General features: G+C 38.1%; 1 protein-coding gene across 1 annotated transcript in view; it reads right to left on the bottom strand.

Moving 5' to 3' along the window:
- Positions 1-1,787: 1,787 nt before the first annotated feature.
- Positions 1,788-16,228, bottom strand: part of CUNH11orf70 (chromosome unknown C11orf70 homolog) — a 58,681-nt gene continuing 44,240 nt past the window's right edge. The window contains exons 3-6 of the mRNA XM_006094679.3: positions 12,607-12,770; positions 7,955-8,127; positions 2,877-2,943; positions 1,788-2,070 (exon numbers count right to left, since the gene is read on the bottom strand). Coding sequence (XP_006094741.1) covers positions 1,942-2,070; positions 2,877-2,943; positions 7,955-8,127; positions 12,607-12,770 — 533 coding nt within the window. The 3' untranslated portion in view covers positions 1,788-1,941. The remainder of the gene's footprint in view (positions 2,071-2,876; positions 2,944-7,954; positions 8,128-12,606; positions 12,771-16,228) is intronic.

Raw genomic sequence — 16,228 nt, 5'->3', positions numbered from 1 at the left:
GTGTATACACTAGTCTATATGTAATTTTCACAATAATCTATGCAGGAGTCCTATTAATTTCCCCTTTTATAGAAAAGGCAACTAAGGCACAGAAAGGTCATAACTAGCTTGGTCACACAGCAAGTAATGGCAGAAGTAACAATCCAGGCAATTTGACTGGCTACCCCAAAGTCTTATTACTACCTCTTAATACAAAAACCTGCATAATCACAGATAGGTCATTACAATGATTTTCCCAAAACAATGGATTGATCTTCCTTCAAAGGTGTATTCACCTCCACCTTTAAAGCAGAGAGAGAATATTGGCAGCTCCTCCGCATCAGTCCCCATCTTCTGCCTCCGAACTTTCATCCCAGAGCGAGGCTCAGGGCACTCTGCCACAGCATGCTCCTCTACTCAGCTGGCCTGCTCTCCTTGCCAGGTGCTGGAACCCCATCCATTCTTTTGTAGAAGCCAGACCAAGCCCTTCCCAAGCCTAGTTCATAGTGGTCTCTTCCATCTCTGAATTCATGTAACAATCACTGTTCATAGACATACTCTTATAGATGACCTTCTCTACAAAGTTTATAGGGAGTATTTCCCCAAAGTAAACAGCACAGTGCCTTGCATTGCATGAAATTGGTACTCAAAAATAACTGATTGACTAACTGATTGATAAAGAGGGAGTCCCCAGATTGTAGGGGGCCTGTGTGGCAGGCAGCCAGACTGGTAGCAAGTAGGCATTTTAGTTCTTGATTTTATGTTTTTTATATGATTTTAAAAAAATCTATGGATATTTTGAACATATATAGAAAATACTCAATATATTATTAACGTGCCAAGCCATTGTGCTAGGTATTAAAAGCTAAACTCTCTTTCCTGACCTCTATACCCAGCTTGCCAGTTGCCTTCCAGGTATATCCACAAGTTCAAATCCAAGATTATCATCCTTATCCCTACAACATAGAAACAAATATTCCAAACTTGCCTCTCCTTAAAGTCTCAACATTTCTTGTCAATTACTTTTTCCATTAAAAGACATCTAAGTTAGATATTCATGTTATGAATGTAATGAGGAAACAGTACAAAGAGACCTGTTCTTTATTCTTTTGCCAACTTAATAATACCATCAGGGCAACTCTCTCTGTTTCCATGCAGATCTTGTACTAGCGGTGGGCAGCTGCAATTTTAATTATTATGTGCTAAAAGAGTTTACAATTACTTTCAGAACATTCCTTTTTAATTGAGGATTTTAAGTGGGACAAATGAAGCAAAGAAACTGTTATATTTTTCACAGCCCTTGAGATATAAATCTTTATACAATGTAGAAGTATAATTAAATAAAATTCAAATTTAAAAAGCTAATAATTCATATTAATGATACATGGTAGAGATGTTTAAGTTTCTTCCACAATTTCAATCGGGAATTAATTAGCTTCTAAAATAAAATACATGGAAAATTAAGGACTCACTTGAATTCGAATGCAACAAATATTAACTAGAGTTTTCGTTCTTTGTAACTTCTATAAAAATTTCCCAAATGTATTGGTATAGACTATGTTAGGGATAGAGTCTATTTCCTATGTTAGCTTTTTAAAAGACAAATTTAAAGAAAAGCATGTTGGTTGAGCGTTGTCCCATGCACAGAGAGGTTGCCAGTTTGATTCCCGGTCAGGGCACATGCCCAGATTGCGGCTCAATCCCCAGCAGGGGATGTGCAGGAGGCAGCCAATGTTTCTATTTCCCCCTTTCCCTTTCTCTTTCTCTCTCTAAAATCAATATAAACATATTTAAAAAAAAGAAAAAAAAGAAAAGCATCTTGGCATTTGCTTCTGCTCTAAGTGGGTTCTTTACATTTTACCTTAATTACCTTGCAAAGTAATTGCTTATCTATAAGTAAGTACTAAAATAAAAATTGGTAAATAAAAATGTAGTAAATATAGATTATCTGAAAGAATACTGCTAAGACATTTCTCCCACGCCATAACAGTGGTATAAAACATGAACATGACGCATGATAGGATCCACAATAAAGTAAGAAAATGTCTGTTCATGACTTTTTCTTGAAGGGTAGCACACACCATCAGAATCCTGAAAAAGATAAACTTAAATTATTTCGTACACAACAGTATTCAAATAATAGTCAACATATTTAACTAATATATTTTCTGTTAAAATGTCATGAAACATTAAATCTTTGACAATAAATTGGCAGTTAAGTAATTTTTAAGAAATATCGACAGTCTACTATGCTAACAATACATATGTTCATTACTACACAAACATGCATAATTTTTTACCTTAAGGAATTTGTAGTCTAAAAAGAAATCCATCTTTTGAAAAAGTGCTTATAAAGTGCTAATATTGCTAAAATTTCCATTTTGCAATTTTCTTCTATCTTTGTTTTCTTTTAAAACATGGTCCATATGTACTATGAGGGACTATATTTCTTTTGTTTATCAATAAAAAGCACCTAGCCCAGAATAGTAAATACTCAATAACTACTGAACTGATTGAATGAAGACACTTAGATGTGTCAGTAATATTTTGTATGCTACTAAAATTCAAGCATCCGATTCTGTGGCACAAAGACATTCATGGCATTCTTATTTGACCTATAAGTTGTGGTTTGACAGAGAACTATGATTTACGTCCCATGAGTCACAGATTTAGCTCTTACTAAGGACTATTATTAGACATGTACAACAGAAAGGAAGGTAGGGAGGAAAGTTCATACTGTTCTCCAAATAAAAGCATACCTTAAATTTAACAAAAAGCTAGATATCATCATCTTTTTTCATAGGCATAACATAGCCCTAACTGCTAACTCCAGTTGTAACAACCCTGTTAATAGCAAGTAATTAAATTCATTGGTAGTAAATTTCCTCTCCACTTACATATGCTGTAACTTTAAAGATGAAAGAGGTAATTTGTATTTCCTTGGTCTGAGGATGCTTTCGAACACTAAAATAAGGGAGAAAGATACATTTTAAATATAACGAGCATTGGCATAATGCATTTAGTATTCAGGTGTTCTTAATCATATGTAATATGGAAATATATAACATCCAACTAAAGTGATTTAAAGAGAGTGGCAGCTGCGGTTTCATTCAAGGGTGATGCAAAGTCAACTGAGTTGGAATTGCAAAAATCTGAATTTAAGAAGGTTGGGGCCAATCTGAGATTCAAACGACATGACTCTAAGGCCAGAGACAATTATTGGAAAAAAGAGAATTGGTAAAAGATTGAAGTGTAGAGAACTGGAAGGGTAGATAAATACACATTAACTACACAACTTAAACACAAATGCCAGTTCTGCCACTGATGTTATTTCACTTTGGTCAAGATTAATATTTCTGAACCTTAATTTTCTCATATGTAAATGAGGCATACTATGGTTCCTTTTAGGATTATAGGAGAATTAAGTAAGATAATGTATATGGAAGCTATTTGTTAAATTATGTATTACTAAATTATATAATATTAAAAGCAGCCCTGGCCAGTTTGGCTCAGTGGATGGAGTGTTGGCCTGTGGACTGAAGGGTCCTGGGTTCAGTTCTGGTCAAGGGCATATACCTGGGTTGTGGGCTCAATCCCCAGTGGGGGGCATGCTGGAGGCAGCTGATCAGTGATTCTCTCTCATCATTGATGTTTCTCTCTTTCTCTCTCTCTTCCTCTCTGAAATCAATAAAAATATATAAAAAATAAATTTAAAAAAGCATTTCCTCTCAGTAGCTGTCTTTCAGTTATACTCTCCACAAAACATTACCAATATATAGTCAGAAAGCAAATTGAGGATAGAGGAAATAAACTACAGATAGATATCTACATGTAAATATATATGGGTTATATTTATAATGCTTTATAATCTGCAAACACCTTTATATAATTTACCTCATAAAGATCAGACAACTCAGTGAGGTAGGCATCATTTCACCAATTTTATAAACAACTAGAGGCCCGATGCACAAAATACGTGCAAGAGTAGGCCTTCCTTCCCCCGGCTGCCAGCACCAGCTTCCCTCTGGCACCTGGGGCCCAGGCTTCCCTCACAGCCCCAGCTTCGTCCGGAAGGTCATCTGGTCTAATTAGCATATTATGCTTTTATTATTATAGATAGTACTAGAAAGTTAAATGATGTATTTAAGACATTCCAACTAAAAGTGGTATTTCTGGGAATAGAACCTAGTTGACACAGAGTCCAGTTCTCTTTTCCTACACCTCACCTGTTTATCCTGTCCTTACATACGCATCAAGGGTATTACTCAGATGTGATTTGTAGGTTAAATTTAAAGGAGCTATCCCTCCTCTTCACTTTATCAGGTGAAAGTACTGCTTCTCCTTTGCTAATTATGTAAAAGTAATGGGAGAAGAGAGAAAGGAGGAAGAGGGTGGACTTTGTGGGAGGGTGAGGTGTGTGTGTGTGTTTGAGCCTGTGCAGCTATTGGGATGGCCAGACCCAAGACATTTCAGGGTTCAAGATTCTTAGGCTGTTTTCATTTCTAAAACATTTCATTCTGATTTAAACCCAGAATTCATGTAATTAACTGATTTCCATATATTTATATGACATGGATTGAGGTAATTTTCTTTATTTATCTAATGCCCAAGATATACTTTTTAAAAAGTTGAAGAGTAGATTTAAAATTCTGTGCTATAACAATTACATATAAAACACTTGTATACACCTACACAACCAACCAGATCAAAATACAGAACCTATCTACAGTTACATCTAATTTTATTTTTAAAATTTTAAATATTGATCTGAAGGTGTTTATATGAATGTAAACATATATAAAAATTCACCAACCTGTATGTACATTGTGATTTGTTCACTTTAGTGTATGGAAATTACCCCTCAATTTAAAAAAATCTAAAAAAAAACACCTTGTAAAAGTTTGTGTTTATCAAACTTAGAGGAAAATTTAGTATTTGATACTTCCTTTAACAACCACTTAACACATATTAACATGTACCATAAGTGTATTTTTAAAAAGTCCACATTTCTTTTAAAAAAAAAAAATTATTGATTTTAGAGAGGTTTCTTTAAAAAAAATTATTGATTTTAGAGAGGGGGAAGGAGAAGGGAGAGAGAGAAAAAAAACATCCATTTGTTGTTCCATTCTTGTATGTGCCCTGACCAGGGATTGAACTCACAACTTTGGTGAATGAGGACAATGCTCTAACCAACTGAGCTACTTAGCCAGGACCTATAAGTGTATTATTTAAAAAAAAAACTACGATTTATACATTAAAAGTTGGTTCCTAACAGAAATAAATCAATTACTCCATTTTATTACCTCTAATCCTATATTGCTATTACTTTAAAATATCTCTAAGATAATTTTCTAATTTTATAGGTCAAGTACAGTAACATCCATCTGATGTCTCTTAAGAAAAAAAATAAAAGGAAATGTAAAGTGATATTAGTGATTTCAGGTATGCCACTAATAATTGCATTGTATCAGATGTTAGCAATCACTAACTCACTCTCCAGATAACAATGGTTTTGACGGATGGGGACATAATGTCCATATTGCTCTTTTCATTTTTTTAAATGGTGGGAGAGTTTTCAAAACATTCTTAATTAATTAATTTTATTTTATTATCTTTAAAATTTATCCTTATTGTTGGAAGTATTACAGATATCCCCCTTTTACTCCCACTGACCCCCTCCACCCTGCTCCCTTCCCCTCCCCAGACTTCTCAGCATTATTGTCTGGCCATGGGCTATGCATATATGTATATAAGTTCAAGAGAGGAAGGGAGAGGGAGAGAGAGAAGAAGAGGGAGGAAGAGAGAAACCTCATTTTGTTGTTTCACTTAATTATGCATTATATGTGCCCTGACCAGGGGTTGAACCTGCAAACTTGGCGTATTGGGATGATACTCTAATCAACTGAGCTACCAGGCCAGGACCCATATAGTTCTTTTAAAAAGTATGTAAGGGTCTAGAAATAAAATAATAAATGAATGATTTCTTATTGATATCACTTGGGCTAATTTCTGAGGATCAGCCCTGTATTGGCTCTAATTGGGCTGGGCTCCTTCCCCACCTCCCCCACCATGAGGACTTGCGTGCATCTCCCCTGCGCTGGGAATAGGCTGCCCTCCTCTTTGCTGGCTCTCATGGACTCCATTTGATTCAAGACTTCCCTGACTGCTGACACTGACAATTTCCTCTTTTGAATTTGTGCAGCATGTATAAAGTATAAAATGCTATTAACACTTGCCTATAATTAATTGAACATTTGATTATATAAAAATTTTACTTATAAAAGATTTTAAACAATTTACATTACTATTATTTAATGTTAGTTTGTTGTAATTTCCTTAAAGTCAAGGACTATCTGATGCTCCTTTTGTAGTCTCTTTGGGCTCTAAAGACTCTGAAGCTTAGAGTTTGGCAGAGTTCTGTGCACAATATTAACACTTACTGGCTGCCTGATTAAGTGATTCCATGGACTCAATTTATATTTGTCTGTAAGATGTCATGAATTTTGGCTACTCATTTAATTAGTCTTTGAGGCATACTTTTTTTTTTTTAGCCCCCAAAGAGTGTAGAAGAGAATCGCAAATAAGAATCCAGGGAAGGGAATGTAGAAGAAAACAGAAGTTTCTTTAATGTTTAGGTTCTAAAGTTACTTCTATTTCAAATATCTCCAATAGAATTTCCTCCTCCACAGTGCATGGTAGTGAGGAATTCCACAGGTTCATGTGGCTGCTGAGAAACCACACACTGTGGTGGCAGTGGGGTGTGTGTATGTCGAGGTATAATGAGAAGTGTCCACAGGGAGTGCTAGAAGTGGTCTTGCAAGTTTTCATGAGCTGCGAATGGTAAGAACAGAATGTTTGATGTAGGTATCTGTGTGCTTTTTCTGAAATTCTGTTTCGAATATATCTCATCCAGCAACCTTTAATGACTTTTTCATAAAAATCAGAGATCACTTATAGAAATATTTTTGTTTTTAAAACCATATATCAGAAATTAACTAAAATAAAATAGCTAAATCGTGTAGTTTTTTGTATAGCTATATGATACATGAAATAGATAAGAAAACTGAGGTGTTGAGTTTAAGTAAGTAACAATCAGGAGTTTGATAGAAGTAAATTCTGTTGTTTTCCTGGTAAAGTAACTTTTATAGCTAAACTCTGGGGCCCTTTGTTTCACTTGTTCCTATCCCCTTTGCCTATAAAGATGAGCCAATATCTTTATCAGTGAAAAACCCAACCAAAGAACTTTCATTTTATTTAAAATTAAAACATAAATAAAAGATATAAAGTTTTTATCCGCATTTGATCTTCATAAAGAAAAAAAAAACCTAGAATACTTAAAACAAATTGGGATTTGGGATTAGTTTAAAAAGTAAAGATTACACTTAGATGAAAATTCTTCCCAAAATTACAAAGGTAATTTTTTAAACTATTAGTCAAGCAAATTCAAACATCCCGAGGGATCTTCTGTTCTCTTGAGATTTAATAGGAGGCCTGGGGTAAAGAAGACCTGGAAGATGGCAGTTGCTAATGAGGAATGGAGCAGGTAACAGGTCTGAACGAGGAAACAAGAGGCAGGTGAAGAATGAGGGGACTGAGCACTAAAAGAGGGACAGGGAGGCCTAGCTAGTCTGTCTCAGTGGATAGAGCATCAGCCTGCAGACTCAAGGGTCCGGGGTTCAATTCCGGCTGAGGCAGCTGATCAATGATTCTCTCTCATCATTGGTGTTTCTCTCTCCCTCTTCCTTCCTCTCTGAAATCAATTAAAAAAAATTTTTTTTTAAAAAAGGGACAGAAAAATCAAGACATTTTCTAGCTTGGAAGAGGAGGAGGTTATGAGGAGGTTAGGGTGGTGCCATTTTTATTTACTTTGGTTGCTAATTGGACCACAAACAGATGCTGGGTAATCCCACCATAGTTTAACAAGTAATTTATTCTATTAACTAGAGGTTTACATATTGTAATCTAGCAACATTACCTTACTAGATCTTTATAGATAAGCTTTGTTGTTTCCAGATATGGATTAATCACATCCTCATATTGACAAAGGGCTCCACCAAGGCAAAGATGTTTGAAAAGACAAAAGAGGAACTCTTCTCTATCTGGTTGGCTGAATATTTCATATTTTTCTGAGTCTTCCACTAGCAAAACCTATGTAAGATGAGAAATTCATCTTAATGTAACATAATTTGAGGTTCTAATTTTTATGTTTTTGCAAGTTTCAATTTATATCATCTTAGTCCTATTTTAATAACCAATCCTGAGGCAACTGGCGAGTGATCTGTGAGACTTGCAGCTGGTTTCCACCCCCATTTTATCCTTAGGTACTGACCTTCAATGAAAGAAAGAAATCTAAATCTAAACCTTCTCTTCTACTTTATTTCTTTGTTCTAGTTTGTATCTTCAGTAATTGTTTTAGTGCTGTTGCAATTTAGTGTTGAGTCACCGTAAATCTTATTTAGAAACAACTGGAGCACAAATAAAAGGAGAAGTTTCTCCATCGAATTAGGTCTATAGTCTTTGCTTCTATGGAGGCTAAACACAATGGTCATTTTCTATGTCCTCTCACCTTCCGGTGTTTGGGTCACTACTTTCCTTACCCCCACAGTTACTCCATTTTGAACTATTCAGGTAATTAGAGCCTCATAACCACCTCTCCCTTTCCTGCTCTCTTTCAGAAAATAGTTTGACTAGGTCTGATGTTGGGGATTGTTTTATACCATTGGGCATTACAGGCAATTGATTAATTTGTTGACTGTGGTGGACATGAACAAGGTGATGAATGTATGCTATAACATATATTTATTTTATTAAATTGTTTATATCCCACATACTTTTTAAAGTACGGTAATAGCTAACAGTAAAATATAGATAAAATTAGATAAACATAATAAGGGATTTTAAAAACTCTTACCAAGAAATAAAATGGGAAGAGAAAACAAATACACATAAGGAACTCTAAATGGAGAAAAGCTATAAATATCATACATACTAGTACACTTAACATCACCATACAGATAAAAGAGGGAAACATAAGTTATACAACAATCACTGTCTAGTAGCAAGAAGTACACTTAATTAGGAAAACTGATTAAGCTTAACATTCTATTTACCCCAATCTCAAATGAAAATTCATCACAATGTCATTATATGAGGCATTTTAAAAAATAATAAACTCTATGGTGCTGTCTATATAAAGTTTACTTATAATGACTTGATGAAAGCCAAAGTATATATAGTAAAAGATAGGTAAGGGGAAGTGGTCCGTAGCTCACTGCTCCCTGGGTGTGCCACTTGTACATCTCCCTTCTCTCCCTTCTTCCCCTTCTGTAAGGAATGATGTGATACTAAAGCCCAAGGTTGTAGCTACTAAAGCCCAAGGTTGATCTGGCTTAAGACAAGGGTGACTAAAGCCTTTAAGAATGAACAGTTGAAATATATGGTGATGGAAGATGATTTGACTTTGGGTGGTGGGCACACAATGCAATACACAGCTCATGTACCATAGAAAGGTACACTTGAAACCTATCTAATCTTATTAACCAATGTCACCCGATACATTTAATTTTTAAAAAGAATGAATTGTTAACACATTCCTTACAAGCACTCTCATATGTTGAGTTGACTAGGTTATGCAATTTAAAAATTACAGTAATTAGAAATTTTTTTTGGAATGAATGTTAAACAATAACATTCCAGGGTTGATCTTCCTCTCCATTCACATGTAGATCTGTTTAGTGCTTTGGTACGCAACGGTTAAGGAGCCAACTTCCGAGCTGCAGTCAGAAAGGAGGTTATTATCATCAGTACTTATGTTACACAGCATTGCCAATAGAATCCGTATTGCTGTACAATGGGGGCCCTTTCTATTTCATGCTAAATCTAGAAGTTATTTATTTTTTAGCCAGAAAGCAACCAAATTAAAAGAACAGAGTGGCAAAGAACACAGGAGCAAAACATACAGGCAACTACCAGAAAAACACTGAGTCCCAGCACTTCCTGAATAAAGGTGCACTATTCATGGCATAACTAAGACAAGCCACAGCAGGCAGTTTTTAACAGAGTACTCTATTGGAAATCAAATCCTCTTTTTAAAAAAGTCCATTGCTGAGGCTCTCTGTAGAAGTGTTGGTAAAATTCTCCAAAATTAGGGGTAAGGGCCTTGAGACAAAGAGTTCAGTATGTGAACACAGATCAGTGACAGAGAGAAGAGCTGAGATTAATTGTACCCAAAAGGAGAGAAACCCAGACTAGACTAGACACTGTTTGAAAGATAATTTCCAATACATGGTAAGAAGGAGTAGAAATTATTATCAGATCCTCACTGCATAGTATTTATATTCTTATTATATACTAGTGGCCGGGTGCATGAAATTCATGCACGGGGGGTTGTCCCTCAGCCCGGCCTGCACCCTCTCCAATCTGGGACATCCCTCTTGCAATTCGGGACTGATGGCTCCTAACCGCTCACCTGCCTGCCTGCCTGCTTGATTGCCCCTAACCACTTTGCCTGCCAGCCTGCTCACCCAACAACTGCCCAATCACCGGCCTGATCGCCCCCAGCTGCCCCCCATGCCAGCCTGATTGCCCCCAACTAACCCCCCTGGCTGGCCTGCTCACCCCCAACAGCCCCCCCCCCGCCGGCCTGATCACCCCCAACTGCCCTCTCCTCCTGGTCTGATCGCCCCTAACTGCCTCTGCCTCAGCCCCGCCACCATGGCTTTGTGCGGAAGGACGTCAGGAAGGTCTCCTGGTCTAATTAGCATATTAACATTTTATTAGTATAGAGGCCTGGTGCATGGGTGGGGCCAGCTGGTCTGCCCTGAAGGGGGTCCTGAATCAGGGTGGGGGGCCCCTTGGGGGGCAGGGCTGGCCTGGGCGAGGGGCTGGGGCGGTTTGCAGGCCTCTGCAGTGGGGGTCCCTGCTGGGAGGTCTGGCTAGCCTGAGTGAGGGGCTGATGGCCTATGGGGGCGAGGGTCCCTGCTGGGGGGCGTGGCCAGCCTGGGCAAGGAGCTGATGGCTGTTTTCAGGCTGTCCATGCCCCCATCGGGGTGAGGGTCCCTGGGGGGCACGTGGCCAGCCTGGGCGAGGGGCTGAGGGCCATTTGGGGGCAGTTTGCAGGCTGGCCAAGCCCGTCTTTGTCTGGAAGGTCTCCCAGGTCTAATTAGCATATTACTCTTTTATTAGTATAGATAAATATACTTCACTTAAGACCAAACTATATGTAGTCTCATTCAATTGGATGAGTTTGGTTATTCTCAATTAGTTCATTTTATTTTCTTAAACTGAGTTCTCTTAAGTATTGTACTAGTGTAGAGCAATGTACAAACTAGCTGGATGCCTCCTGGTCTCCTACAGACAGCATTGCTGTGTGTATTATGGTACATCAGTAGCTTCCCTACTTCATTTCTATATGGACCTGCAACACATTAGATTTGCACATTCTCATAATGTAGAATAAGAATAGTAATTATTAATTAATAATATCAAAAGCTTACTAAGTGCCAAGCATTGTGCTAAGCACTTTAAATGCATTATCTTTCATAATTCGTACATTATTCCCATTTTATAAAGAAACTGAGGCTTATAGACATTATCAATTATAAAGTGGCAGAGCCTGGATTTGAACCTATGTCTATTTGATAACAAAGCCCTAATTTGTAACCACTTTGTAAATACTCTTTCTCAATAATTAAAATATTTCAACAGCATTTTATACTTTTTAAAAAGTGTATTTAAATGCTTTCTCCACTAATTTTTCTCAATGATTTCAGGAAGAAGGTAGAATGGACATTATAAAAAATTTATTGATTTTAGAGAGAGAGGAATGGAGAGGAAAGGGGAAAAAGAGAGAGGGAGGGAGGGAGGGAGGGGGAGAGAGAGAGAGAGGAGAGAGAGAGAGAGAGATTTGTTGTTCCCCTTATTTATGCATTCATTGGTTGATTCTTGTATGTGCCCTGACCCGAGATCAAACCTGCAACCTTAGCATATCAGGATGACACTCTAACAGAGCTACCTGCCCAAAGCCTAGAATGGACATTTTAATCTCTACAGGTAAGATCTTGAGGCCCAACATATTGAATGATTTACCTATGGTTATCATCTTGTACATAACTCAAAAATTAGGTAAAATCATCCATGTCTTCTGATTCCAGGTTCAATACCCCACACGAAAACAAAAATTAACTTAATCAAATGGCTTTTAAAAAAATCTGAGATAAAAATATTCTTTTACTCCAGCTATGTTTTTAAATACTCGTTTGGTATGTTAAGAGCCCCACATTGAAGAAAACTAGCCATCTATTACATAGGTCAGGGTTTTGTTACCTTACACTACTGAACATTTTGGGCCCGATAACTTTGTTGTGAGGGGCTGTCCTGTGTATTGTATGATGTTTCGCAGCATCCTTGGCCTCAACCCATTAGATGCCAGTAGCAGCCAGTTGAGAACTACTGAAATACACAAGTAATTAAGTTTTGGTAAAAGTCTCATCCAAGAAACCTACCAATGTACTGGTCATTATTCATTGCTAAGAGGTATTTTGTGGGTTTTAGACAGGCAAAAGTTTTTGACATGAAGCATTTTATGAAATAAAATTTTATTGTGAAATTAAACAATTCTGTACTTACCTTTCGTAACTCATCAGAAATATGAAAGGGATCACAAAAAGAATCTAAACATTTAACAATATGTCCACTGTCTCGTACAATATCTTCATTGTATAACCGTTTAAAATGACATTGAAGCTGTGTGCAAGGAACATTTATGGCTTCAATTTTTTTCACTTCAGTTCCTGAAAAAAGGTATTTTATAGACATATAAAAATTAGTTTAATATTTGCAATTATTTCCAAAATAAGCATTACTATGCAGAGGTTCAAAGTAACGACATCAGGTATGTTTTGATACTTTTAAAAGATACATTAGTTTAAGAATTTTATTATTTTACAGCTTTTCATTTTTATTAATCATTAAAAGTTTATGCCTTAGTCAGTTTGGCTCAGTGGATAGAGTGTCAGCTTGCCAAATGAAGAGTCCTGGGTTCGATTCCAGTCAAGGGCAAGTACCTTGGTTGCAGGCTCCTCCCTGGCCCGAGCCCTGGTCGGGGACATGTATAGGAGGCATGTGTGTTTCTCTCACATCAATGTTTCTCTCTGTCTTTCCCTCTCTCTTCCACTCTCTAAAATCAATCCTCCGGAGAGGATTAAAAAAAAATCATTGAAAGTTTAGAACAAAATTTCACCATTTCAGGCCTAGATGAAGGATATGTAAATTAGAAAGTGCTTTAAAATAAAAATTGTTTTGTGTGTAGTAGGAGGTTTTTAGATCAGTTTTAATGCACATATCAGAATTGCCTGTAAAAATACAGGAAGTACTTTATGACTTTGATTTATATTATGCTTAATGCATATTACAAAATTTTAATTAATATAACTAATGGGTATTTCTAAAGTCATTGAGGATGTCTCAAAAATTCCCTTTCCATTTAAAAATTTCTTCATTGTGATCTCCTTTACAGTGTTTATTGCAAAAAAATTTCCTTTTTAAGGTATATTTCAAAACAGGCCCCAATCAAGTTATCACAAGTTTGGGATTAGAGAAATGTGAAATCATGGTGTTTTGTCTTTTTCTCTTGTAGTTCTAGCTCTCCCCCCTCCCCACTTATTTCCTGAATATGTCTTTCAGTGATGGATTTTCTGTTATTAGAAGTTCTATTAAATTACAGAAATACATAAAGGTTAAAGTGAGTATTTTTATTATTTCCTTAATGAATCGTTCAATTCCCCTTTTATGCATCCACATATACACATGCTCTCACTCAGATATAGAGGGGTGTTGGTCTTCTTTCTTCAAAGTTCTATGGAGATTGTAGACGGCGGCATGGTGGTTTTTGGTGTGTCCTCTCCTCATACATTTGCCAGATCTTTAACCCAAGAAGTCGCTTGAGGTTCAGAGGAGTAATAGTGGCAATTATTTGCACTTCCTCCCTCTGGCTGTCCACCTAGAATCCTGCTAGGACCTGAGCTGGGCTAGTGTAAAGGCAAGAAGGATGCCCAGAGCCAGTAACTAGATACTCAGTAATTTCTAAAGCAAGGCTGCTAAGAAAAGCTCTTTTTGTTTTCGAGGCAAAATCTTTTGGGGGAATAAAGGGAAAAGCCCACAGAAAATGATAGAGTAGGTCTAAGCAATATTAAAAGGTCAAAGAACAAGAGCAGCGGAGAGCAAGACAGTCTTCAAAAATGGGTTGGTGGCCACAGAATGAGAGACAAACATTGGGCAACCTGCCATTTTAACAAATGTACCTGAGCTCTGATCTGAAGAGTGACAGGTTTGGATTATGGGAGAAGGTAATTAAATACAAACTACTTAATCTGAGGCATAGAAATAGCATTTGTTATGGACTGAATTGTGTCCCTCTAAAATTAATATGTTGAAACCCCAACCCCCAATGTAACAGTATTTGGACATTAGACCCTTGGAAAGTAATTAGGGTTAGATGAGGCGATGGGTAAGGTTAGGACTTCAACATATGGATTTTGAAGGGACACAATTCAGTCCATAGCATTCTGTCTCTGGACCCCAACATTCATGTCCTTCTCATATGCAAAATACATTTATTTTATTCCAACAGCACTAAAAGTTTTAATCATTCCAGCATGAACTCTCAAAGTCCAAAGTTTTATCTAAATATCATCTAAATCGGGTATGGGTGAAACTAGAGGTATGATTTATCCTGAGGCAAAATTCCTCTCCAGCTATGAACCTGTGAAACCAGACAAGTTATGCGCTTCTAAAAATACAATGGTGATACAGGCATAGGGATAGACATTTCCATTTCAAAAGTGAGAAATAGGAAAGAAGGGAGGAATGATGGTTCCAAGCAAGCCTAAAATTTATCAAGGCAAATTCCATTAGATTTTAAGCCCCAAGACTAATCCTTTTGATTCAATGCACTGCCTTCCAGATCCACAGGGCAGTGGCTCCACCTCTGGGATTCCTCAAGGTGAAGTTTGTTGTTGAAACTGAGGGGGTGGCTCTGATGATCTCTGAATTGCATTCTCAGTTTTCTTTCATTGGGAAACTAGAGGCCCGATGCACGAAATTCGTGCAAAAGTAGGTCTTCCTTCCCCTGGCTGCCGGCACCTGCTTCCCTCTGACACCCGGGACCCGGGCTTCCCTCAAAGCCCTGGCTTCATCCGGAAAGTTGTCTGGAAGGACATCTGGTCTAATTAGCATATTATGCTTTTATTATTATAGATAGAGCATGTTTGCAGCCGAATGGCTCTATGGTATGTTCCTGTAGGATCTAAGATGTTTGACAATCTTTATTTTGTCTTTTTTTTCTGTTTCCTTTTGTTCAAACTGGCAGTATCTTTGCTAGTACAATCCCCATCTCATTTTCTGGCTTCTGTTGAAATGGCCAGTTAAGTCCATAAATTGAACCCGTGATCTCTTTATCAAATGGTAGCTCAGTCACACTCTTAGTGTTCTCTTTAGAACAAGATTTCTCATTTTTTGCAATATGAATATGCTGAGAATTTTCCAAATCTTCAAGTTCTGGTGCCTTTCTGCTTAACAATTACTTGTTCAATTCATTGCTCTCCTTTCATATCCTACATAATAAAAGGCTAATGTGCAAATAGACCAAATGGCAGAACAACCAAACAACTGGTTGCAATGATGTGCGCTGACCATCAGGGGGCATGTGCGGAACATGGCGGGCATTGGCTGTGGCGGGATGGTGGAGCAGGTGAGCGGGGGCGCTGGTCACTGTCATTGGGGCAAGCCTCTGGTGGTTACTGAAAATTCTTTGCTTCTGCACATCATGGTCCTGCCCGGCACTCGCACCTACTGCCTGTGCTGGCCCTGCTTGCACCCGCTGCCAGTGCCAGAGTCACCGCTTGCACCCACTACCAGCGCCGGCCCTGCTCACACCTGCAGCCGGTGCTGGAGCTGCCACTCGCACCTGCTGCCGGTGCCCTGCCCGGTGCCGGTCCCGATCACTCGGCACCATCAGCAGGTGTGAGCAGAGGCTGCCGGCCCTGATTGCCCCTGAGGCCCTCTCCACCTCCCCTTGCTCCTGAGGGGCGATCGAGGCAGCAGCCACCACTCGCACCTGCTGATGGTGCTGGCCCCAATCATTTCACGCTGTCAGCGGGTATGAGCAGGGCCGGGTGCCATCAGCGCGTGAGAGCAGCGGCAGCAGGAGCGGGCTGCCGGCAGACAGGGGACTGGGGGGGGGGGGCAGCGG

This window comes from Myotis lucifugus, unplaced genomic scaffold (genome assembly GCF_000147115.1).
Source record: "Myotis lucifugus unplaced genomic scaffold, Myoluc2.0 scaffold_139, whole genome shotgun sequence".
NCBI lineage: Eukaryota > Metazoa > Chordata > Mammalia > Chiroptera > Vespertilionidae > Myotis > Myotis lucifugus.
Note: the sequence above shows the minus strand (reverse complement) of the source record. Positions and strands in the feature narration are given on the sequence as shown.